General features: G+C 46.2%; 2 protein-coding genes across 2 annotated transcripts; both read right to left on the reverse strand.

Annotated features, from left to right (window-relative positions):
• Nucleotides 1–5,959: 5,959 nt before the first annotated feature.
• LOC117840859 (amino acid transporter AVT1A) lies at nucleotides 5,960–10,684 on the reverse strand. The gene is made up of 12 exons (XM_034721397.2): nucleotides 10,275–10,684; nucleotides 9,133–9,413; nucleotides 8,837–9,051; nucleotides 8,351–8,374; nucleotides 8,074–8,254; nucleotides 7,737–7,956; nucleotides 7,521–7,656; nucleotides 7,412–7,431; nucleotides 7,161–7,306; nucleotides 6,859–6,902; nucleotides 6,417–6,479; nucleotides 5,960–6,266 (listed from the first exon to the last, which is right to left on the reverse strand). The coding sequence occupies exons 1-12, from the start codon at nucleotides 10,502–10,504 to the stop codon at nucleotides 6,174–6,176; spliced, it is 1,653 nt and encodes a 550-aa protein (XP_034577288.1). The 5' UTR covers nucleotides 10,505–10,684; the 3' UTR covers nucleotides 5,960–6,173.
• A 1,477-nt stretch (nucleotides 10,685–12,161) lies between these two features.
• On the reverse strand, nucleotides 12,162–16,284 carry LOC117850747 (amino acid transporter AVT1A). Its single transcript, XM_034732645.2, has 12 exons — nucleotides 16,006–16,284; nucleotides 15,410–15,669; nucleotides 15,070–15,284; nucleotides 14,768–14,791; nucleotides 14,479–14,659; nucleotides 14,169–14,388; nucleotides 13,926–14,061; nucleotides 13,812–13,831; nucleotides 13,549–13,694; nucleotides 13,121–13,164; nucleotides 12,669–12,731; nucleotides 12,162–12,580 (listed from the first exon to the last, which is right to left on the reverse strand). Exons 1-12 carry the CDS (start codon nucleotides 16,158–16,160, stop codon nucleotides 12,488–12,490), a joined length of 1,557 nt encoding a protein of 518 aa, XP_034588536.1. The 5' UTR covers nucleotides 16,161–16,284; the 3' UTR covers nucleotides 12,162–12,487.
• Between the last annotated feature and the right edge of the window lie 3,128 nt (nucleotides 16,285–19,412).

Genomic DNA, 19,412 nt, shown 5'->3' on the forward strand with positions numbered 1-19,412 from the left:
AAACAATATAATATAAGATAAATAAATAGTCAAAGTGTAATTTGGAAGCGAAAGAGCCTCTAGCCTAGAGGTTAGAGCACCTGAGTAGCACCCAGCAGTCTTGAGTTCGACTCCCCGTGGGAGCGAATTAAACGGATCTAGAATAAAAAAATATAAAAAAATTAGTTAGGGGCTTCCCCTGCTGACTTCGGTCAAAAAAATTTATAATTTGGAAGACCGTACCAAGTCATACTATATATCTTATAAATAAAAATGGAGGGAGTATGAACGATGGAATTATATTGGTTATTCACTTTGGATACTATAAGTAAACCGCCTCCATGGAACCAATGTCTTCCTCTTTTCAAGGAAGTTAGTCCTCTTGACTGTTTTTATTACCCAATTTGCCGTGATCGGGTGATACTTGCATAGGAAAGAAAGGAGTGTGTTTAGCGAGTAATAGGCGACCAGCAAACGGAGGGCTAAAACCTTTAGTTTTGAAGCAAGGGATGCGCCTTTGCTTTGAAAAAAGGTGCTTTCACCACAGTCCCTGAGACTTCTCAAGGTAATCTTACCAAACAAGCAACGGATTGAGCAACTAGCGCAATCGCACTTAGAGTATAAATGAAAGGAGTGAAACAAAGTGTCGCTTCGGGCGTCCTTGAAATTACAGTCCTCGCAAGCTCCACCCAGGTATTAGGATGAGGGTTACTGACCACATAACTCCTGTACCACGTTTCCTCGGGCAAAGCACATTCTATTTATCTTAATTGACAAAGCCTTTTGGCGAAGAAATGTGGAGACAGCAAATGTCATATATTAATTGAAATGGTTTTCTCCTCCGAATTGACTTGGGCATCCTGAATAGAACTCCCCCTATCACCCAAGGTTGGTTTTTCTTGAAACAAACTATTATCGTCACTAGCTAATCTAGTTGAGTTGGCGTAAGATTTAAAAAACTGCTATTGTACATGAGTCTTTCCGTTTGAGAAGAGAGATTTGAATTGAAATGTATACTAATTAGATTTTTATAAAATTAAAAAAATGAAGCCTTATGCTTCGACTAATAGATGGAACTTTGAAATTAAAATAAAATATTAAAATTTACATCGGTTCCATTTTAGGAGTTTCACCAAGACATCCATTTCAACTACGATAGATGCAAACCTAAAGCTTAAGTCGAGCTCAACACTACACGCTCCGGTAAATTTTAACCTTCAATGCGGCTCAACATACTTATTCTCTTCCATGGCTTGTGTGTGGTGGGGTGGGGTGGGGGGGCCTCAAGCCCCCTTGTTGCTGCGTTGAGTCTGCCACTGACTTTCAAACCAAGTACCCATCTCCATTAACGACAAAGTTCCTTTTTACGTAAGATATCACAACATCATCCGTAGATAGGTTATGGCATGTAGTAGGTAAAGAATAGAAACACGATGCAAAGGATGAATGAAATACGATACTAAGAATAAGTATAAATGGTAGGTGAGTGTAGTAATGTTTGTACTCTCATTTGAGGAAGGATGAGGAGGAGGGTAGATATGAAGTAGTTCAACAGATGGAATAACAGCTAATCATATGTTGCATAAATTATGAAATATACGATAAAGTATGATTTTTTATGGTGCGGAAATATAGGCAACATACATGTAAAATTCACCGCTACATCGAGTATCTTTCCAGTATATAGTCTAGTTCAAAATCACTGAGATGCATGGAACGATGCTGATCGACGTACGTGTGCTGCTCGATCGATAGAGATCAGGACAGCCACCAACAAACAACCATGCATATGCATGGGCACAACCCTGCGGTAGCCGCCCGGTATGCATGTTTGAAGTTTCCCTGTCATGCATGCAGGCACGCACGCACCGATCGTATCCATCCGTACCTGGTTGACGCAAACAAACCAACGAACCAAACGACGACGCCTCGTCACCCGGCTGGTACATATGCATGTTTCGCTACACAAACCAACCAACCAAACCACACCTCGTTTCGCTTTCGCCCGGGCACGGCGAGATCGATCGATCGAGCTGAGGGAGCAGCAGCGAAGCATAAGGGCTGCCGCTACCCGCCCAAGCCGCAACGCAACAAGCCGCAAAAGGGGAGCGTCCCCCCCCCCCCCCCCCCCCCCCCCCCCCCCCCCCCCCCCCCCGGGCGCCCGGGTCCAGCGTGCACCACCACCCCACTTGCATTGTAGCCGTCGCCGTAGTGCCCCCCACCGTGGAAAAGTGGCCGTGTGCCTACGCGCACACGGCGGAGCAGGTGCGTTGCGGCCGCGCGAGTCCAGGGCCGGGTAGCTTTTATTTGCTCCATCGCTTTGCCCCCCTGCCCACGACGTACGATCCCGGATGATCCCCACACCGCGCGGCCTGCCCCTGCTCCTCCGATCCGGCCCGGGTGGCCGGCCGGCTGGCCGAGATCCAGCCCCTATCTCCTTGTCCGTCTGCTCTGCGCCGAATCATATGCGTGCGTGCTCGCCCCGGCCCGCGGCATCACCGCATCATAGTATAATGAGTGCGGTGACCCTTCTGGCCTTCTTCCCCACACATACACACAGCTGAGAAGAAAGGCATGTGCTGATGATATGCATGCAGCAAGCGGTGGTAAAATAGGATCGTGGCGCTTGGCTTTTTGTAGCTCCTTTCTCGATCCGCCTCCTTTTTTCGGCAAAGGATGGAGGATCGCCGGCGGGCTAAGCGTTTACTGTTCCTGTAGCATCAGCAGATACATGGATGTGTTTGTTTGTTGTTGGGAACAGTTGAGAGATGTCTGTCTTGTTTTTCTAGATAAAAAGAAACTGATCGATATATGCGGGCCTCCTATATATGTACGGGAAGATGGTTAAGCAATTGAATTATAATTTTCAGTAAGATCCAGCTTTATATTTCCGTTTCAAAATCACCGAGGTCCAACTGATGATAGTCCATTCAACATTTTCACGGATAAAAAATGTTGACCAACATTTTTTCGAAAAAGTTAAACTATATTTTTTGTAGAAATATTGAACCCAAAAATGTTGAGCAAATTTTCTTCAAGAAATCTCAAAAAAAGTTGAACCAATTTCTTTTTAAGAAAATTTGATCCAACATTTTTTGAAAAATTTGTTTCAACATTTTTAAAGAAAAAAAGTTTCATCATTTTTTCCCGCAACCTTCTTCTCCGGCTCTGGCGACCGGCAGCGGCGCGCCAGCAAGCCCATGCGGGGGGCCGCGGTGGTGCGGGGGCTGATGAGGGTGGCAGCGCGGAGTGGCATGCGCGGCTGGTCGTGGTGGGCCGCGACGGCGGCGGCGGCGGCGGCGGCGGGCGGAGGTAGTGTGGGCCCCGCTCGGAGGTGGCGGTGTAGTAGGGGTAGTGCAAGGTGGGGACCTAGGGTTTGATGCAAATCTAATGGACCTCATTTCTTACACAGATCTTAAATATTAGAAGTTACCAACCATGTCCACCTTCCGGAAGATGGATAGGATCTCCGGATATCTGCTGCTCGATGGGGAAACTGAAATTTGCAATGTATACGAATGGGGTCTCCACTCTCCAAGCTTCGCAAATGAATGGACTGGGCTGGGCGTGGATTTGGGCAAAGGGTTAGTTGGACATGAGTGAGGCTGGATGGGAGTTCAAATCGACAGGACTACAGGAGCCGTGGTCTTTCTTAAAAAAAGTTAAAATATCGTCAGGCCTCAGCCCAAGTCCAATGGAGCTCGACAATACTGCGTCTTTCAGGTAGGAATGATGCGAGCTATCTTGTCACATAATTCATTTTTTTCCCTCTTCCTTTTCTACCCTTTTCGACAAGCTATACGGTGGTGTGTGTGTGTGTGTCCCTGTGCGTGCGTAATTATTGAGGAAAGGTGAAAAGTGAACCCAATCGAGCGTGCATGATTCCTGTGAGCACCAATAATATAAAGCGGGCTAGTAGCGTGGTTTATACACGCATAATTTCACTTGGCTAGGCCCTTTTTTTCCTTGGTTCATGTCTTTTTAAGAAGTGGCCTTTTCCTCAGTCTTTCAGTGGACGGCACTTTGGTGGTGAAATCATGCCGATTCATTTCATGCCATGAGATGCAAGCAAAGTTGCTGCTCGCTAGCTGCTTTTTTTTTTTATCTCCTTCCCCTTCTTCTCTCCCTTCTCATATCTTGAGCCGAGGATGTGAGAAGAAAGATAGCCATCCATTCCATCCTGCGTTGTGTGCCCGCTTTTCCGGTTGCTTAAGTTACCGTGCATCTCCGCTGCGCAACTCAAAGTAGAGCATGATGAGGAATAATGGCCTGCCTGCTGCCTGCCCGCCCGTGTGTCAATCCTTAGCTTGAAGAAACAAAGTTGGTGCAAAGTAAAAGCGTGAATCGCATCCGGGCCATCATAGTCCACGCACCCACCCACAGCACCTAAATAAAGGTTGCACCTTTTAACCACCATGATTAGCTCTATCAAGCCTTTAATCAGGCACAGTGGCAGCGCTAACTTTCTCTCTCATTTTTTTTATTCTAGTGTGTAGCTAGTGATGCAGGTAGTAGGGTTACGTTTTAACCATGGGATGGATGCATGGCATGAGGGAAACACTCCAGCTCAGGCAGCTGGATTGGAAAATTGCATGGCCACCAGTAAAGCTGGCAAGCTTTATAATTGATTGCCCATTGAGAGCCTCATCTCTCTCTCTTTCTCTCTCCCTAAGATGAAATGTGAAGGAAGGCACCTGAGGAGGGAGGTCTTGACAAACTGAAAGAGCAGAGCAGAGCATCATGCTCCAGCGGGCCCACAGCATGGATGGTGAAGGGTGTGGCAAAAAAGACGGCATGGCCATGCCCTTTTCGGGTGAAAAAGGAGAAAAGGCCAGGGAGTTTGAGACACCAATGAAAGGAAGAGAAAGGATTAGCCACTTTTGAGGGCAGAAAGATTGCACTACTAAAAGTCATGAGGAAAAGAGCGCTTGTCTTTTGAGATGGGCTGCCTGCCTACCGGAATGCGAAGTGGGATGCACTCTGCAAAGATGCCCGTCTTTGCATAAAGGCAGCACAGCAGCACACACACGAACTCTTCTTTCTGTTTGCAATTGCTCGTCCGTCCCTCACTCTCTCTCTTTCTTTCTGCTACTAGGGGAGGAGAGAGAGAAGGAGATGAGGGGCCTTTTGGTCACTTTGGATTCCTTAAAAACAAATGTGAGGTGCCAATGGAAAGTTGGAGCCCCATAAAGCGGCAAACTCCGGCTTTGTGTGAAAAGTTCCGCAAAGCAAACCCCCTCCACTCGGCTTCTTTTGTGCGTGCGGGAATTGTCAAGCTTAACAATTCCCTGCCTTTTTTCCAGTGTGCCACAACACATTCGCTTATTCCTGCTGCGATGCGTGTACGAATATTGGCAGTGTTTCAAGTTCGAGCTACAGCCTCTTTAGACTATGGTAGTAGTACTACTTTTCTATGTTGCGCATAAAAGCATGAGGTGCCTTTTTAATCATTCAAGTGCTTGCATGCAGCGAATGATAACCCAAGAGATTCTCTCCAACACCCATATAAAGAGGCTGCCAAGTAGATATGCGTATGCAAAATGTGCTATCCTGTTATTTCTATGTCTTACAAGGGCCCACTCCCGCTATCCCCTTCCTCCTTCCCATCCCCAAGCCACAAAAAAAAAAAGGGCAAGACCAGAGAGAGAGAGGCCTTCGCCAGCAGGCAGCAGGATCATAACAGGACCGGCCCGGCCCATCTACTAATTCCCACCAAGGCACCAACTAGGCCTTTTCGGACCGGTTTCGCTATCCGCCATTTCCCCACGTGTAGCTTTCTTCCATTGGAAACAGCGAAGCTATGAGCAACAGGAGGAATGGGGATATGGAATCTTGAAGAGCTGTGATCAATCAACTGGAGATAAGCTGATAGATGCCTTAACAACAAACAGTATCTAACCGCAATAATCGACAGTTATTTCAAAAGAAAAAAAAATCGACAGAACAGAAACATGCTACAGCGAAATGATAGAGAAGCAGCTAGAAAAGGCACATGGTTACATTATTGCAAGTGACGACACAGTTTTTAGTCGAATATATATTGTGGTCCGAATAATAATCTACAGAAACCTCAGAAATTCTAGCAAAAATTTTGATCGTACGCAACATATCTGACCATTTTCAGGTCCCACAAGCGGAGTCAGGTAATGATCTGCACGTATTGGGTTGCCGCTGCTCAAGATTAGTAGTAGAGCTTAGTAGTTTTCTGCAATCCTTTCTATGGAGGAGTACGTCCCCACGATAGCACTGATAATGCCCAATATTATGATGCCAACGCTTGCGATTACCTGAAATTGGGGAATAAGAAGCAACCATATAATCATATCAGCCATCAAGCTTGCACATTGCCTCCGTAAAGAAAATTTCCACCAGTTGAGACCTTGATGTGCAGGAAAGAATATTTATTTGGTGATAACTCCTATTTCGTGGTCATTTACCTGTGAACGAGTCGCTTTGTTCTGTACGATCTTCAGGAAGCACAGGGCCGGCATTATGACTGCCTGCAATCGTGGAAAGTACACGTTTGTTATTCTATCATCTATGCTTCTCACTACTGCTTAGGCGAATAAACAAAGAACAATGCATGGTATATCAGAAAAAGATTGTCTGATTACTTTATATAAGTCTGTTAGCTGTAAGGAAACGCAGAGTATATCAGAGGGAAAAAACTAAACAGGACTGCTGTTCTAGGGAAACAGTTGAAAAGTGCGATGTATAGTACATGTAGTTAGGAAATGTTTTTTAGACATGAATAACAAGTGCCAAAATTGGTCTTATCGTTCCAGCATAACAACCTTTTATCTCAACAAATTCGCCACTTCAGTCTCGCAATACAGCTCAATATAGTTATAGCCAGTTAAATCAAAAGCTGTGACTTACCACAAGTATACTGAGAAGTGATCCAATGAGAGCCATCACAAGACCTGAAATGTGCAACACAGTTCAGAATTCAGAATTGCAGGGTCCAGTCAAGACAGTAAAGCGAGATGCCTCTTGAAGTATAGCGCTTGAAGTTCCTTAAGTTGAAAAAAGATTAAAATATTCCGAAAGAAGGCAAAACTTGGCTTGACAATACTGGTAAAAAGTCTGTGTACATTAACACGATAGAAGATACTGAAAACTTTCAGGATAAACAGAAGCAGAGATATGAAGTATGGAAACGGATGCGTGCTTATGCTTACCAAAGAATGGCATAAGAAAGGCAATGCATACAGTTGATGCAACAAGTGCAGTCCTCAGTATAATAGAACAGGACGTTTCATTCATAAAACCTTCAGGACGCAACTCTTCTAAACCTCGAGCTATTGGGTTTAACAACAAGGCATATCTGGTTGTCATTAAGGATGAAGCAACTCCACAGAGAATCAGAACAATTGAAATCAAAATGTTATCCTAGAAAACTAAAATTTCGAGGTTTTGATGATAAGGATACTTGGTGAAAGGGTTGATCACCTGAAAACATACAAAAAATTACTGAGCAATAATAAAGAAAATAACTTTGGAATTTGAGAAAGTAAAGTTAGGTCAAGAGGAGTTGTTACCGTTGTCCATAGGGCAACTTTTGAGGCAACCGAATGCTCTGGAAGATTTAAAGTGATTTGTGACAAAGTATTCTCCCCAAACATGAGAAAGCCAATGATAGCAAAAGAGCCGTATATTGCTGTGCAAATTGCAAAACTGCAGAGCACCATTACAACCATGAGACCAATTATTATCAACAAGAAGATAAACCAAATCAGTAATCACTTCAAACATACCATATAAACAGTGCCTTAGGGAACTTAGAGCGATCAGACATCGATTGGTAGATATTTGGAAACACTGAATGCCCAGAGTAGCAAAATCCATAAACACCAATAGCAAAGGGCATGCCGGTCCAGTTTACTACCTTCCCCGTCGAATGGAATCCTATATTATCAGTTACACTGACTAAACCAACAGACACGAATACCAAAAGAGTTGCAATCACACCACCCGCTGCACATATAGTATAATAATAATTAGTTAAAACCGTACAAAGCCATCTTGATACTTCTTTCCCTGATATTACTAATAATACTGTGCAAAAATAGAGCAAACTGTGATAAGCGAGACCTGAAAGGTACGAGAGCACTCGAAGATCTCGCAGCCATACTGTTGGTAAGACCAAAATAGCAGTTAACACTCCGAAAAAATGCTTCCCGTCGACATGAAACCCAAGCCAATCAAAACTAGCTTTAGGAAAAATTGATGTGAGGTTATCACCCTCCAGAATAATGAATTCCACACAATATGACTGCAGCCAGTAAATAACACGACAAAGGGAAAATTTAGTCCTGTGATTCGTGCGACAAACAACTAGACGACAGACTATGGAAAATGATATACTTACGTATAGCTCGGTATACAAAATAATCTGCATGAAAAATAATCACCAGTTAGTTTTTCTTCCCTGGAAACAAAAAAGTTTTAGAAAACATCACAAGAATGGAAAAAAAATAAAAGGGGGGCGTGAATTTTCCTAGCCTTGAGGTATCAATGGTTGAATGTAATATCTTCTCAGATTCATCTGTGTGATATGCACTATGAAAAGGCTGCGACATTTTTTTAAAAAAAATAGACTAAGAGTCTGAGCAGATAGATGCTTCATGCTTTTGCCTAACTACAAACATTCATATACGAAAGTTATTAAGGTGGGCGCTGATAGTTGACAATCAATATGACAGTAAGCCCATGCAAAGAAAGTGTGTCGGTGGGGAAAAAAGATCAATAGTTGCTTGTAGGTATTGTGACATGTAACTTTAGTTGGTGCACATGCATTTCTACATACTCTTGAAAGATAGTCCTATTTCTTTCATCTAAAGATACCAGAACTTACAGATATGAACAGGCGACCAATTCTTCCAAATGCAGCCTCTCCGATGTCTGGATAACTTGAAATACCATCTTTGCTCTCAAAACAATGTTTCAGAAGAATTCCAGTATAACAGCAAACAGTTGCAAAACATACTAGAACTGCAAGGCCTGTCCATCCAGCTTCGTGAATTGTAAACGGAGTGGAAAGAAGGCCAACACCAGCAAGTACATTAATCCCTGCCAAATAACAAAATAAATATCAAACATGTTCATCAGTATGTAGGTAATTTGAGCACATTTGTATTCAAATGATAGTACCATTGAAGACTGTTTGTGTCACATTGCACCCTTGACTAATGTAGACTTCTCCAGTGTGTTGCAAATGAAATGAGACTCTCTCATCTCTTATTGAACCAAGTGTTTTAGGCAAGGTCTTGACAAAGTCTTGCTTTCCATCAGCATTGTCGGATACTAAAGGCAACTTCAGGTCAGAGCCCAGACCGCTACGACCAAGATCGAGGAGGGAGTATTTGCTTGTAGACGGGCCCAAGTAACCGAAGCTCGGGGATGCAGCAATCGTGTAGGTATCAGTTGTTTCCCTGAAAAACAAAGAATATCGTTATCACATTATTTGTACATAATGATCCGCGAATAAACTTGAAATATATCTGCTCGTGTTCTTCAAGTATGATCCCTACTACATGCCAGGAAATGTCTTTAAGTTCTTGTTAGTGCGAAGTCAACCTAGATTAACACCTCAAAAAAAAAACTCGATTATAACAAAGCAGAAATGATCAATTTGGTATAGTAGGATCCATTTTTCTTTTCAAAATGCACTGTAGTAGGACCAATATATTTGGTAAAAAAAATCTAAGCTTCATAACGTGATAATGATTTTCTTTGTTTTTACTTTTTAGTAAAGAAATCCTGTGTATTCTGATGAAAGGAGAAGCCAACCCAAATATGTGTTCTGCATCTCCACAATGTCAAATGGCAGTACATGAACCAGTCAGTCTGTCACCGCCATGCTTATCGGCGCCACGTTTCAGTTTCAGAACAACCACGCCCTTCGGAACCGTTCCAGTTATTTTCAGAGCACAGCCGCAGGTGTGGATTCTAGCCCATTCCGATTAAACGTGAGATAATGGGGGAAAAAAACGGCAGCTAAAATCTCCCAACCGGAAACGTCAATGTTCCGAGACAGTCGTTTCACATCCGTCCCAATCACGGAATTGACAATTCGGCCGAGCCCACTAATCAACATAGAACTTTAATAAAAACAGGGGAATCACCGAAGCAACCCCACCACCATCATTCCATCTCCATCACCATTAAGCACAGTGCTACTCTAACTAGTAATTAAAAATAGCATGCTTAAATACTAATATTTTTTAAAAAATATTAATTGCATCCGTAAGCGGCGATCAAGCAGGGGACTGAATTGACAAGTGCGCACACACCTGTAGCTCTGCGGCCACGGGCGGGACTGGAAGGAGCGCGGCGAACCGACCCCGTCGCCGTCCCGCTCCCCGTCATCGTCATCGTCATCGTCCCCTCCGTCGCTGCCCTCCTCGTAGTCGTCGCCGTCCTCGAAGCTGCGGCGCGGGCTCTCGATGCCGCCGTCCTCCAGCACCAGCTCCTCCTCCTCCGCCTCCTTCTTCTCCTGCTTCTTCTCCTGCTCCGCCGCCATCTCGACCGTACCTCCGCCCGCCTCTCTCTCGCGGCTCACAACTGGAAAGCGTGGGTTGGAGTTGCGTAGCGAAGGCGGAGAGGTGGGAGGAGACGGTTCCAGACGAGCGGAGCGGGCAGGCTTTTAATGGCCGCGATAGGATTGGAAGGGAAGGGAAGGGAAGGGATGGGATCGCGCGTCGCGACAAGGCGGCGGGCGGCCAGAGAGGCGCGCGGGCGGGCTGCTCGGAACTCGGGAGTCGGGAGGAGGAGGGTCGCTTGCTGTGACGGCGACCCCACCCTCCCCGGGCCTCGTGCCACTGGCGCGTGGGCCGCGGGTGCACGTGGCGCCGCCAAACGTCGCGAGCGGGGTGGTGGGGCCGCCGCGGCTGATTGCTGTCTGAGTATGGCGGTAAACTTTAGCAAGTTCGGGAGGAGAGATGAGCTGGCGCCTGGCGGAGCACACGTCCCCGACGGACCTGGGGTCCTGGACATATCATGGTGCGCGCGTAACTTCTCACGGGCTTTCCGAGCCGAGTTTGTTACTGGGCCTCAAATTCTTTACCCCGAAATGTTTCGGCCCATTGCTGTGTGCTATTTCTTCCTTTTCTTTTTTTGCTGATTTTCTACGAAAGTTAATTGTTTCGATCTCCCTCTGAGTTCACCTTGTTGAAACAGTTGCGACAAATCCGCACTGGCAGCCAATTCTCTCCAAAATACCTCCGCGAGCTGTTTCAGCGGACAATAATATCCAACGAACAATCCGTATAAAATTGCAATCGTGCAGCGGATTTGACGAATGCCTCCAGCAAAACGAAAATGGCAGGTGAAGCGACCGACCGGGGCGACCTGCCCACACATGCGACGAAACAAATGGTATCTCCATGACTCGGACGGAGCACGGTCATGTGACCGCGCCCCGCAAGTGCAGGGCCGGGACAAGGAGCCTCGGCAGCTGGCGAGTCTTGTTCAATCTCCTCCATGACAGGCGATCGCAACGGGTTTTCTAGCTTATCTCTCTGACGATCATAAGGCTGGAGACTACACATGCTACGAGGGTGGCTACACAATACACGACAAGCTTTCGGGGCGGTGCGAGAGAGCAAGGCTCCAAATGGCCCAATCGGGAAAGCGGCGGGGTGTGCGGTCGGCGGCCCTGCTGTAACGGGCAACTTGGGGTCCGGGCACGCGGACCCTGCTGCATAAAGCGCAAAAGCTCCGTTGGCTCTGCTTGTTGCTTCTCCCGGAACGACGAGATGCGGGATTTCGGCGAGAGACCAGATCACCGCCATGGATGCGATCTGCCGCCATGTTACGCGTCGTCGTCGATCAGATTACCCAACCCGTCGCGAGACATTCATCAGTGGGTTCGTGCGCTGGGTGTGATTCAGTTCAGGGATGTGCGACATCTTTGATCGGGTCGGGCGTGTGGAGTTTTGCGAAGCAAGCAAGGAAATGCCGACAAGAGATTGCGAGCGAGCGGGGATCGTTATCCTCCACGTCGTTAACGCCTCATCACTTCATCAACAGAAGCAAACTAGCAGCCGGTGACTTGCAGTTTACTCGACGGATTTTTGTCCGACTCGAGGAAGGTGGCGTGAAGCCCAGCCCGGAAAGGTGGTATATCGTCCTCCAGGCAGGCCGAGAGCCTGGGACGCAGGCAGGGTCGGCCCACAGAATTCCTTCAACCCAGCGCTATGGGCCGAGCCCGCGCGTCCACGATTTTTATTTTTTATTTTTTTGATACAGGCACACTGAAGTCTTCATAAAACACGGTCAGACAGACAGACAGACACAGGATCCCCCCTCTTATTACAGGCCTACAGGGCACGATGGTGCCCTGTACAGGCGTTGGGTCACTGACGACAGACCGAAAACACAGTTTGCACTATGCACGATCAAAGACGTACGGGGTTACAGGGCACGATGGCGCCCTGCGCCGGCGCGACGTACGGGTCATGGAAGACTTGGACGCGTCCTGTGCCTCAAACTTGGATGCTTCTTCTCAGTAGTTCTCAGCAATCTTGACGATCGAGTTGTACGTCCCGAGAACGGCACAGACGGTGCCCAGCACCACGGTGACGACGCTTGCGATGACCTTCAACAGTTGCAGCAGAGTGAGAAATAACCAGGCAAGTCATTGTTAAGATTCAGCTGTTTGCATGTCTTGAAGCCCAGATGTTTACCTGCGAGCGTGTCGCTTTATTCCGAGCGATCTTCAGGAAGCACAGGGCGGGCATGATGAGCGCCTGTAAATGATAGGCGATCAGTGTTAGAGAGAAGAGAACACGTCTGTCGCTCTGTTCATCATCCGTGTGCTGGTGGAATGTCACACTATAATAACTGAAAAGACCGCTGTTGTCGCGTAATATGATGCTGAAATGAGGCTTCATCAATCAGTTAGCACACCTTTGCTTGCTATTCAGATGTAGTATACAGAAGAGCATGCTTTTTTTTTCTTTAAAAAAAGATATGTACAACGAGATAGAAGGACGATCTACCTTTGTTTCATTACAGTTATCTTTTGCCTTTCCAATTTTTTTCGTGCATTTGATATTACTAAACTAGCATGACTATTAAGGAATTGTGACTTGTGATTGTGATCATACAGGCTGAAAAGTGAACTGAAGCAACATACCACAAGTATACTAAGGAGAGATCCAATGAGAGCCATCACAAGACCTGCAATAATGGGCAACACAACTCAGATGTTATACATTGATAAACAACAAAGAAATTAACCTCACCAAAATTGAAGATGCATGGGTCTCCTTTGTAGTTTTTAGAAAATATCTCGGCCTAATAACAGTTAAACAGAATTCTTGCTCCCTTTAACAGCAAGTGAATCATTTTCTCATTCTATAGCTTCTGAACCTGCTCAAGATGAGCGACACTAAAGATTGAATTGTGTTTCTGAAGAATAAAAGAAAGCATGCTTTCTGAAAGCTTCCAAAACAGGACCCACAGCGGTTTCAATACATTAACAATGCTGAAAATACCAAAATTACTCATGACTACAGATGCAGACAGGAATCAACACTTATAGAAAATGGAGCGCTTACATACCAAAGAATGGCAGGAGAAAGGCAATGCATACAGTTGATGCAACAAGGGCAGTCCTCAGAGTAACAGAGAAGACTCTATCAGTAAGAAACCCTGCTGGACGCAACTCTTCTATACTCCGAGCCAATGGGTTTATCACTATAGAATATCTGCATGCATTTAAGGAGGAAGCAATCTGAAATAGGAGTTGGAGACATCGACAAACACAATGTAATCCCAGAAGCTTCAAGTGTCCAAAGTCTGATAACTAAAGCGTATAAGGATACTTCGTGAAAGGAATAATCACCTGGAAAGAAAAAAAACGGGGTACAATAAGGGTTATAGATGAAGGAACACAAAGGTATCTTGGGAACTGAACAAGGCAAATAAACAACATTTACCGTGGTCCACAGTGCAACTTTTGAAGCAAATGAATCTTTTGGAAGATTCAATGTTATTTGTGATAGAGTCTTGTCTCCAAACATGAGATAGCCGATAACAGCAATAGCACCATATATGGTCGTGCAAATTGCAAAACTGAACGACACCAAATATTATTCAGAACATTCAGACATTTCATTATTGAAGATCGAATAAGTCACCAATATCAGAATGAACTTACTACTTGATACCGAGTTACCTACCATATGTACAGTGCCTTGTTGAATTGTGAGCGATCGGACATTGATTGGTAGATATTTGGAAATACCGAGTGCCCAGCATAACAAAAACCATAAATCCCAATAGCAAAGGGTATACCATCCCACTTCACTGCTTTCCCCGTCATATGGAATCCTGCGCTGCTGGTAGCACCAACTAAACCAACGGATAGGAAAACCAGAAGAGTTGCAAACACACCACCAGCTGGACAAACAATTAGGGCATGTTAATCAACACGCTATCTTAATATTATTGGTGATAAAGTGGGAAAAATGAAATTGGTTGCAGTGAAACCTGAAACATAAGATATCACTCGAAGATCACGCAACCATACACTTGGCAAGACAACGAGAGCAAATAACACTCCAAAGAAGTGCTTCCCGTCAGCATGAATTCCATGCCAATCAAAAGTGGTGCTTGTGAATATTGATGCTAAATTATCACCTTCCAAATTAATGAACTCCACACAAAAGGACTGCAATAAAATATATAGGTGATTCTAGTGTAAAAACATGAAGTGATACTGTGTTTTGCTCTGGATGAAAAATTTGCACAACAGAAACTAGCAAAATGAGTTGCTTACATATAGCTCTGTATACAGAACAATCTGCAGAGACAAAAACATAAGCATCAAATGGTCAGGAACTCGGTAGAAATGAGATATTGGAACGATTCTATTTCATCTATACAACGTGAGACAGTGGTTAAGAAAATATATAAACCACTAATCTATTGCAAAAGCTTGCAAACATCTATTGACTGTTGTTGTTTTTCACTTGTTATCCATTGATAAGGAAGTCTGGTGAGAAACTTGTTCGGAGATTCTCTAGCATATCAGATAAATTTTCCCCGAGTCATTTTATATAATAAATAAACAGGACTTACAGAAATGAGAAGACGACCGATCCTCCCAAAGGCTGCCTCTCCAATGTCTGGAAAGGTTTTAACACCATCTTTGCTCTCAAAGCAATACTTGAGAAGAACCCCAGTGTAGCAGCAAACAATAGCGAAAAAAGCCAGAACCACAAGGCTGGCCCATCCGGCCTCACTAATCGTGTATGGAGCAGAGAAAATGCCAATACCAGCAAGCACGTTGACCCCTGCCAACAAAGGAAAGGTGAATTAAAAAAATTTAAAAGGAAAAAAATATGAGACTTGTCCAATCCTAGGAAAATAAGTGTCATTTTCGTTTACAGTAGTATATAATGCAGAGATAGCACTATACCATTGAATACAGTTTGTGTTAGGCTGCATCCCTGGGTGATTGGGGCTGTTGCAGCTTGTTTCAAATTATCTGTGAGCTTCCCATCACTTAGCACCGAAACCAAAGGTTCTGCTAGGAAGTTCTTGACTGAATCTTGCTTCCCCTCTGGCTTGTCCGACAAAAGGGGCAGCTTCAGGTCAGAGCCCAGGCCACTGCCGTCACCGCCGCCCAGGTGACCGAAGCCCGGAGGCGCAGCAATTGTGAAGGAGTCAGTAGCTTCCCTGAAAAAAAAAAACGGCGTCTCACAGATGAAGGAGATCGTTTAATCGTTTTCGAACAAGATCACCCGCGCATTCCGAGCCAATAACAAAATCGTTTCCGAACTAGATCGTCCACGCATTCCGAGCCAAGAAAAAAAAATCGTTTTCGAAAAAGATCACCCATTGCATTCCGAGCCAAGAAAAAAAATCGTTTTCGAAAAAGATCGCCCGTTGCATTCCGAGCCAAGAACAACATCATTAAATCCTTTTCGAAGCGCGAGCACTTCCTCTATTCCTGACGTACTCCAGGACAAAGATGAAACAAGATTGAGGAGAGAGAGCGAGCCGCGCACGCACCGGAAGCTCCGCGGCCACCGCTGGGAGTTCAACGACCCCGCTTCCGCCTCCGCCTCGTCGTCGCTGCCGCCGCGGACTCCGCCGAGCAGGCAGTCCTCGATGTCTCCGTCCTCCACCACCGACTGCTCCTCCTTCCAGTCCGCCGCCGCCGCCATCACGCCCGCCTCTCACGCGTGTTAATGGCCGGGTTTTGGGGAGTGCAATCCGCTTGTACGTAGACGAGTGGGAATGTTTTCAATGGCAGGGTTTGGAAGGCGTGGTGCGGCGGCGGGGGGATGGGGGCGGGCGGGCGCTGAAATAAGGGAAGGGAGGCCGCGTGCGCCGCGCACGCGGCCGGCGACTACGCGAGCTGCTCATAGTCGGAGCGGGGCCAGTTGGCTCTCACTGGACGCGGACGGGAGGCTGACGTGCGGGCCCGAGCAGCGTGGCGGGGTGGGGCTCCGGGCTCCCCCGTGCGCCAGCGTGTAGCGGCTTCGCCTAGGCGGTTACGAGAGGAGGACGTGACCTGGCGTCTGGCGGCTCGCGGCTGGGCGTGTACTTGCGTTTGGGTGTTTTTCGTCAGAGGGCTCCTCCAAATCGACGCATGCAGAATCAAAATTTTGCTCGAGCGGCATGCAGAATGAGTGAATTGATAAACTGCCAAAGAGAGTTTCATCATGCATGACGCATACACACAAAAATCATTTTTGGGGCCCACGGGGCTGAAGTGGCTAGGGTTCCTAGCCAGCCTACGGGAGTAGCACGAGAAGGGTAAATACAATCACACAGAGGCCAAAACAGAACAAAGATTTACTGATTCACTCTCTCCGGCCGTTGAGTTTGTTTAGTTGATGTTTCTACAAGCGAAGAGAGCTACTCTTCTATATGAGTATTTGCAAGTCGAAATACATCAATTAGAATTGCGCGAAGATTAAATTGCATACAATCTTATATGATTTGGCGGATTTTTTTTATAAAATAAATGTAGCAAGACTTTGCAGGGGCAACTGATGCCACGGACCCCTCCGGCAAAGAACTATTTCCATCCAGGGGTAGGTCATGGCAACAGCATGGTCAGCTCGTCGCCCGCTCCTGCAAATAGTAATTATTAGATGCGAAAAGTAGTAGGCGTTCGTCGCTGTTTACCTCTCCTGCAAATGATTTCTGTACTAGTGTAGGAAATATATTTATTCCCTAAAATAGGCGCATGCAATTAGCAGGAAGACACATATAGTGTGGACTAATTTGATCCGTATTATTATTTGACGAGCTAAGGCTAATCCCAGTGGGGGTTTCATAGAGGTTTTATGCACATTAAATACAGTGACATATCAGCATATGTGATGACATGGCATGATAGTTATGAAGTGAAAGAGGGAAGGAGTTTCATCATGATGAAACTGTGTATACACTGTTTCCAAGACTATGAAACTTGCATTGGGGGCTATAGAGTTTCATTTCATCTAACCATATCCAATCACATACCTCACAATTAAATATCATGGTCATCCTATGAAATCGTGAAATGAAACTATACACTGGGACTCTCTGTTTCATTCATAAGAATATACCTCATGGGATGATGTGACATCCTTGGAAACAGTGCGATGAAACAATTCATCGCACTCGGACTAGCCTAACACGCAGTTAGCAAGAAGTCATATGTGTCGCCACGGGCTGGACATGCATTGGAGTATAGGTTATAATCAACGTAACGAGACCCTAAGCCGCGCAAGCAATAATTGTGGTCGCCTGGAATTTCCACTGACAAGAAGATACATGGTGATATCTCGACAAACAGGTGTCCGGATCAGATCCGATCCAAGCCAAGAATACCTAGCTACCGTACCATGTTAGCTTCATCGATCACTGGTGGCCTCATGCCGTCATGTGCACAGTGCACTAGAGCAGACGTGATGAGTGCGGACCCCTCGAGCAAGTCATTGCCGGTGCTGGACCAAAACGAGCGTCGTCGTGTATATATAGTGCAACGAGTAAAGGCCGGGTGGGCAGTGCAAGTGACCCATGTCAGCAGATGTACGTGCACGACAAAAGCAACATAACCAGCAATTTTTTCGTGAATACGCAGGAGAGCTATATATCTTTGTATTAAGAAGAAAAAAATGTACAACGCGAGCTTATCCAAATCGCACGCACACAGTTTTCGTTCATCGTTTAGCTTACATTACGCAAAAGATGCAAGCACCGATGACAAAAATCAGAGTTGGTGATCCGGAGCTCCTGTCGGTGCCGGTCAGCCTACTGCCGCTAAATGTTTGGCCCCGGAGGTGCATCAGAGCCACCCTTCTTGAGTGATTTCAGCTAACAATTGCACGGCGTCCTTCGGGGATGATCTGACGAAACTCCATTGATCATCTGACGTGCCAGGGCGATGTTCACGGTGATGGAAAACCGGCCAGTGTGAACGGTGTAGCATGAAACCTCCGGGCCTCTACACGCGACGAGGATGCCACCACTTGCACCCGTAGACGGGAGCTGCGCGAAGCTTGTGAAACGCTGGCCAAGCATCTCGCAGGCAAGAAAACGCGAGACGTCTTGCAGCTTGGTCTCTTGGAGACACGCCACTGTTATGTTTGCGTCTCCTATCATCGTTCGCATTGCGTCTCTACGGCAGCGAGCATTCAACCCACGAACGTTCCAAACCAAAATGTTGTGATTAGGCTGGTCCATTGAGGATTACAACAGAGAGGGAGCAAACGGGCTCGGTCACGCAGTGAGGGCGGCCGACGCCTGAGCGGTGAGCTGTAGCAGCTCCTGATCAGAAAGGCCGTTTGCAGCGGGGAAGATATCTCGAAGAGCAGCGAAATGGTGTGGCTGCATGGTGGACACATAACCAGCAATTATTTGGCTCTTCGTTATCACTGACGCGACGGATCGGTTAGACACGATAGCTCTACGCGCATGTGGCCGGGTCAGTGCCTCAGTGCAGTGGGGCGGATATCTCGGAACAGGATGGAACTACTCTCCTCTGTCTTGGCTACATCACTGGCAGGATCTGCACGTACGTACTGGAGCACAACAGTTACATATATCTGGACATCTGGTCATAGAGGAGCATGCTAGCCATCGTTAGTTGCTTGCAGGTGAAAGCGCCCATACGAGCGAGAGAAGGCTTTGGATCATCTGGCGGATATGGCTTGCAAACCGTTTTTAAAGCCATTATCTCTGAGCTTTGCTGGTCCCTGGTCGACGGACACGCAATGTGTGGACGCCCGGGGATCGGAGCTAGGGTATCGAGGCGAGGCGGTCCAGGACGACGGAACGGACGGGGCAGGCCAACTTTTTGGGCTACGTGACAAGTACGTGTGGCGTATTGGGGAGACGGATACGGAAAGTGTGCCGGCCTGGCATGTGCGTACTGTATCGCCGTGCAAATCATCAGCATGCAACAACTATATGCCACACCG

The sequence above is a fragment of the Setaria viridis genome, chromosome 1 (genome assembly GCF_005286985.2).
Source record: "Setaria viridis chromosome 1, Setaria_viridis_v4.0, whole genome shotgun sequence".
In the NCBI taxonomy this organism is placed as follows: domain Eukaryota; kingdom Viridiplantae; phylum Streptophyta; class Magnoliopsida; order Poales; family Poaceae; genus Setaria; species Setaria viridis.